A 6,801-nucleotide genomic window follows, 5' to 3' on the forward strand; every position below is an offset into this window, starting at 1 on the left:
GGAGTGGGAAGTGAATCCTCCATGGGTAGATTATGGTTGGTTGGAGGAGTTAGGTCAGTAGTGTGAGGAGTGGGTGGGATATATGATGGATGAAGAATTTGACGGGCTATGGGCGAGACTTCTGTGTCAGAGAGAAAATCATAGGATGGAGGTTCGGTGGGAGTAACTGAACCGTAAGGGAAGATAGTCTCATCAAAAGTGACATGACGAGAGATTATGATCTGTCGAGTGGAAAGGTCGTAACAGCGAAAACCACGGTGATACGTGGGATACCCGAAAAAGATGCATGGAGTTGAACGGGGTTGAAGTTTATTTGTAGTATGGATTCTTGGAAAACATAGACATCCAAAAACACGGAGATGATCATATGTAGGATGACAACGAAAAAGACGATAGTAAGGAGTGTCATTGGCTATGGGTACAGACGAAAGGATATTAAGGAGGTGAGTAGCCATGTGAAGGGCCTCTGCCCAAAAAGTAGGTGGAAGGTGAGAGTGGAGAAGGAGAGTACGTATCATATTATTGATAGTACGGATCACGCGTTCGGATTTCCCGTTTTGTTGAGAGGTGTGGGGGCAAGAAAATCGGAATGTAATGCCATGAGAAGCGAAATGATCATGAAATAATTGATTATTATATTCACGGCCGTTGTCACATTGGAAATGTTTAATTGTAGCCCCAAATTTATTTTTCACAATATTGGAGAAATGTAGAAATTTTTTAAAAGCTTCAGATTTGTTTTTAAGGGGATATACCCAAAGATAGTGTGAGTAATGATCGAGAAATAAAATATAATATTGTAAGCCACCAACACTAGTAATAGGAGAAGTCCACAAGTCTGAATGAATAATATCAAAAGGTGCAGAAACAATAGAGTTCGAAATATGAAATGGGAGCCTAGTGTGTTTGCCAAGTTGACAAGCTTGACAAATGACACTAGTGCCCTTATTACAAGAAATAGAACTATTGGAAGATAAATGTTTCAAAACTTGGTCACCCGGGTGACCAAGACGTTGGTGCCATGTGGTGGAGTTGGCGGCGAGAAAAGCATGACTTGAGGAAGCGGTCACCGGGTAAAGAGGTCCGGAGCTGTCACAACGGATGAGAGGTCGCCGTGTCTGATAATCAAGAACAGTAAAACCAAAGGGATCAAAATCAATAGAGCAATTATTTTGAGTGGTAAATTAGCGGACAGATATTAGATTTTTGATAATGTTTGGTGTGATGAGTACATTTTTTAAATGTAGGGGACGATAAGGGTTAGGTAAGGGAAAATTTGTATGTCCCGAGGTCGTAACAGGAATTGCAGAACCATTACCAACAAAAACAGAATGAGGAGTATGAGCATTATTACAAATGGATTTAAGTATACCTGCGTTCGTGTGAACGTGATCGGTTGCTCCGGTATCCATAACCCACCCATCATTTATTGGGTCATTGAGAGACATGGTGTTAAACATACTCGGAAGTGAGGTGGGCTGATATGGACTTCCAGCCAGGCCCATGGGGGTTGTAAATTGCTATTGGACAGCATATGAGCTTGTGGATTGCTGTAGGGTGAGTATTGGGCCTGAGGTGGTCTGTTACCGAGGAGCCCAGCTGTGTGATTATAGGGTGGTCTGGTCCAATTGGGGCCGATATGTTGCTGAGGATTGAAGAAAGGCGCTGAAAGGCACTGATCCAATTTACCGTTTTGAGCGACGACTGGAGAGATTGGCGACGTCGGAGGCTGCGACAGCAGGTGCGTCGGTGGCGGGATGAAGACCCAGCCATAGGGCTGGTGACCTGCGTTCTGTCCGGTGTCGACAAGTGGTTGACCGGAGGCGACAGAGGAAGTGTGGCGGCGGCGATTGTTCCCTCCTCCTCGGTTGGAATTGCGATGGTAGGTAGCTCCTCCTCCCCGATTTGAATTGTTGGTGGAAGTATGAAGAAGCTGGGGAGAAGAAGAGTGATTAGCATGAGATGGAGAAGGAACCCGGTTGGTAAGGAGCCTCTGTTCTTCAACGAGCAACATCGACCTAACTTCATCAAAGGTTGGAAGAGGCTTGCTATGTCGAATAATCCCAGCAGTGGTTTCAAACTTGCTAGATAAACCATTGATGGCATGGATAACAATGTTCTTTTCTTTAACCTTCTAGCCAATTCCTTCCAGCAAGTCCGCAAGTTTCTTGATTTTGGTGAAGTAGTCATGAACAGAAAGTTCTCCCATAGTGATGGATCGTAACTCACTTTCAAGTTGCATAGCAGTGGCATCTTTGTTTTCGCGGAATAGGGCTTCGATATTACACCAAATTTTCCGTGCTGTAGCATTGATGGAGTAGACAGAAGTGACGAGAGATGGGGAGATGGAGCCAAACAACCACAGTTTCACGAGTTGATCAAGTTCTTTCCATTTTGAATCAGTTGGTGGCGTTGCAGGTGGATCGAAAGTGTTGTCAATATGATCATGAACGCCAAAGGCGATGCAGTGGGCTGAGAAAAGATCGCTCCAAGAGTCATAGTTGTGAGTGTTGAGATCAAGAACGAATGGAACATAAGTTTTGATGTTGTTGACAGCATAGGCCTTTGCAGGAGGAGTAGGCGGCTGTGGAAGAGCATCTCCGGCCATTAGGGTTGACAGGGAAGAAGACTAGAGCAGGAATGGAAAGGATTAGAGAATAGAAGAAAGTTGAGAGATTTTAGGAGGCTTTTGAGAAAGTCTCTGATACCATGTAAAGTGATATCATTCTCATATGTCGCAAACACGAATACAACAGTGTACATATAGAAGATACATAGGGCCACATGGGCCTAAAGCCTATAAATATACAAATATATGGGCTTATACAATAAGTGTACACTAACAGGCACCATAGTGGAAACGCCCAGGTTGGTATATCTGCATTTGGATGTCGGTGCTAGACTTTTCGTTGGTGCTTCTCCCCTATTTTGTTGTTAGTTATAGTTGGCTTTTGGTTTGTTTGTTGCCTTTTTTTTTGTTTGTTAAACTCTTTGTTGTATTGCTCTACTTGCTGCTGGCTTCTTCTCTTGTATAATACTTGGCTGCCGTTAAAAAATGTACTAGAATGCCACTTATTTTCCTTTGGCTCCTCATTTTTGTAACATAATTACATAAGTCAAAAGGGGATATTGCCTTCTTGTAGCTCTCGTTTGTATCGGAGCTGATGGTCATGTAATCCATATTCATAAGCCCAAGAGGGATTCGATAGAAGGAAAAGACGTTGGAAGTGTATTACTTTAGTTAATTAGGTGGTAAATAAAAGAAAAACGAAACCGGGCTATTAGTTTGGTGCTAAATTAATGGATTAATGAATGGGCCGGACCAAATTCTCCTTAAAATAAGGGAAATGATTCGTACGCAACAATCTTTCTCCATATACAACAATTTATTTTTTATAAAGTTGTACAATATAATATTTTAAAGTTCAAATTGTTGTATATAAAATGTTTTATACAAATCAACCCCTTAAAAATAATTACCACGATATTTACCATAATTAGCCTGCCGCTAATAGCTATATCACCGATATAATACACAATAACATTCGGTATATAACATTCGTGATTAAGTTATATGCTTTATAACATAGTCATAAATAGTAAAGAAAATCTTATAAAAGGATAAAATGGGACAACATTTGTTAAAGTATCACATAGTTTGTTACAAAATTTACAAAATTGACCACTAATTTTGTACCGTGGCATATTCCGAAATTTGAAACTTCTAAAAACCAGTTCACCCTATTTAACTTTTTGTTTCAATTAATTTCTTTATTTTACATCCATTTTTTTTTATCATTTTCCTGTAAATACATTTTGAAAATCTCTACAAAAATAAATAAATACAAACTTCAAAAATAATTTGATAAAAGATATGAATACCACATTAATATGTGTAGTTTTTCAGAGCACCAAATTCGTAATAAATGAACTTTTTCTTTAAATTAATTGTTTTATGAGACCATATTTTTTTCACAATTGATATAATGGATCGGTTCAACAAAAATATCCCAATTTGTTTGCAATTGAAACGAAAAATGTTGTTCACTACTGGTAGATAGACTCTCGACCAATGGTTTTTCATGGATGTGGAGACACGAACCAACAGGGACTGTCGAATCAAACGAGTTGCTTCAAATGTACAGGGATATTGGTTCTTTGACAGTGTCGGGGGCAACTGACTTTGGGTTCCGTTTCAGGCTAAGCTCCACTGGGAAATACACAGTCAAACTGTTGAGAAAGTTAATTGAATCCAAACAGAGTTCTTACAGTGGCCAACCGATTTGGTAGTCAAAGACTATCCCTCTTAAGGATAGATGCTTCATTTAGAGGGCTGCTTTGTGAAGAATACTAGTGGCAGATACCTTAGCACTAAGGGGAGTCAATATTCCGAACACTTTGTCCAATGTGCAACAAGGAGAATGAATCAGTTGATCATGTTCTAGTTAAATGTGATTATGCCAACGAGATACAAGAATGGATATTCGGCTGGTGCGGTATAGGTGATAAATCATTCACAAATGTGAGAAGCCTCATTGATTATGCAGCTGTTTGGAGTAATTGCCCTAGGAAGAAATACATTCTATTAACGATGTTCTATAGTATCGTTTGGAATATTTGGCTGGCCAGAAATGACAAAAACTTCAAGAAACTAGGAATGTCCTCTACAAAGGTTGCAGATAATGTGATTTCATTAGCTTTTACTTGGTGCAATCACAGGGGGAATGTAGATTGCGGTAACTGGGTGGTCTGGAGTATATCACATTTTTTGCATTTATCACCTTAATTGTCTATAATGCTCTTTTATTTCCTTTCTTTGTAATTTTGGTCAGGTCCTAGCTTCTTGCTAATATGTGCCCTTTATTTCATATATATATATATATATATATATATATATATATATATATATATATATATATATATATATATATATATATATATATATATATATATATATTATTTGCGGTTTAAAAAAAGATATAATAGATGGTTGTCATTTGTGTAAAAAGTCAAGAAAAATAAATAAATAAATTTATCAAAAATATTTCGCGTTGTAACTATTCTTGTTATTTTTTCTAAATTATATAAAAACGGTGTACGGCCTTTACAAAAAAAGTCAATAAAATATCATCTTGATTTTCATTAATACGTTCCTGATCCCACTTACATTTGTTCGTTACTTTAATTAGATTTAATTTATATAAGGAACTGGTTTAGGGATGTTTCCTCGTGTCCATTCTTTTAAAACATCGACCTGGAAATATGAAGAAAAAAAAAAGTGGAAGTGGTTGTTTGACTTTTTGTATCATTTTGTAAAGAAAAAAAAAACCCTAGTGATTGTTCGCTCTCTAGGAAAAAATTATCACAATTATTACTCTAGTCACAAACTTTTTGGTTAAAGTCAAACAACTCAACGCAAAATTCTTATTTTAATTAGAGATATTCAAATTTTCATATAATTTAAAAGTATCCTTTAATTTAGAATATATATATTGTATAATCATAAAATGTAAGATTTTTACGGATAATTTACATGATTTTTAAATACTACTTCCAAGCATCTTTAAAAACCAGTGTAAGATATACACTAAAGCAAGAAATAATAATTTGTATCATATTATTTTTCACAATAAATCTATAACTATGGATGAAATGATTAAATTGGCAATCAGTTTTCTTAACCTAACAAAACAAAGGGATGATTACATTTTTACTTGTTTATTTAGTTAGCCCAAACGGTATAGGTACCACAAAACGATCCGTGGAGGCGTGGACTATGTGGCCACGAAAACGAGTCGTGCACACTACCCCAACCATTCGTGGCCGGGCGTGGTCGTTTTGGCTCGTGCTTCGGACAACAAACGCAAACGGCCAATCAAGCCTCTCCTTCGATTTGGAATGGTTTTAGCCGTTGAACGGTTATTATTATTATTTTTTTAAAAATAATTTTTTTTTTTAACAAACATTTTATATCTATAGATACCAAACTTTTAATCATCATTTCTTACACCATTCTTCTTTCTCTATACACAAAATACACAAAACCTTTCCACAACCATCAAAAATGGATCTCAACCAAAATACCCCTCCAAACTTTAGAAATTGCAAACCAGATAACGTTTTTACGTTAGATACCACCCATCGTCAATTCTCGGCCATGGAAACACATCAAGGTGGTTTTGTCAATTTACTTCAAACAGGTTCCCCAATCCAACAAACACCACTTTTCCAACAACAATACCAACTTTTTCCGGCCTTTCAACAACAATTTCACCAATTTCAACAATTCCAACAACTCCAACAACAGTTCAATCCACAATCATCACAACCACCACCTTCACAACCACTACTATCACAACCACCTCATTCGTCGGATTTCATTTCGGAAACCCAACCTTCAACACCACCTCAACCAAAAAAGAAGAAAGGAACTAAAAATTGGTGCGACCCACTACTACCCAAGAAAGCGTGCCATGGACAAAAGAGGAAGAAGAAAAGTTAGCGGAGGCGTGGGTTTCGGCTTCCCAAGACCCAAATGAAGGAGATAATCAAACCTTCAATTGTTTTTGGGGAGAAAGTTCAAAACGTGTTTTATGCATTAACGGGAAGTGAATCTCGAAATCCCGAAAAAATTAGCTTCAAGTGGCGCGATATTCGACTAAAATGCACGAAATTTGGAGGAATATACAACAACCTCCAAAATATACACAAAAGAGGGTCAAACGATTTTGATGTCTTCAAGATCGCATTGGACCAATTTGAAAAAACAACGCCAACCCGCAAAGCTTTTCCGTATGTAAA

At 37.6% G+C, this 6,801-nt stretch overlaps 1 protein-coding gene across 1 annotated transcript; it reads right to left on the reverse strand.

Moving 5' to 3' along the window:
- Nucleotides 1-2,134: 2,134 nt before the first annotated feature.
- On the reverse strand, nt 2,135-2,608 carry LOC145164158 (uncharacterized). The gene has a single exon (XM_079082883.1). It carries the CDS (start codon nt 2,606-2,608, stop codon nt 2,135-2,137), a length of 474 nt encoding a protein of 157 aa, XP_078939009.1.
- Nucleotides 2,609-6,801: the final 4,193 nt, after the last annotated feature.

This window comes from Lactuca virosa, chromosome 3, assembly GCF_052849685.1.
Source record: "Lactuca virosa cultivar CGN04683 chromosome 3, Lactuca_virosa_CGN04683_v6, whole genome shotgun sequence".
Lineage (NCBI taxonomy): Eukaryota > Viridiplantae > Streptophyta > Magnoliopsida > Asterales > Asteraceae > Lactuca > Lactuca virosa.

What these genes read in the sequence shown, in the direction of transcription:
- LOC145164158 (XM_079082883.1), bottom strand. Translation starts at nt 2,608, where the DNA reads ATGGCCGGAGATGCTCTTCCACAGCCGCCTACTCCTCCTGCAAAGGCC.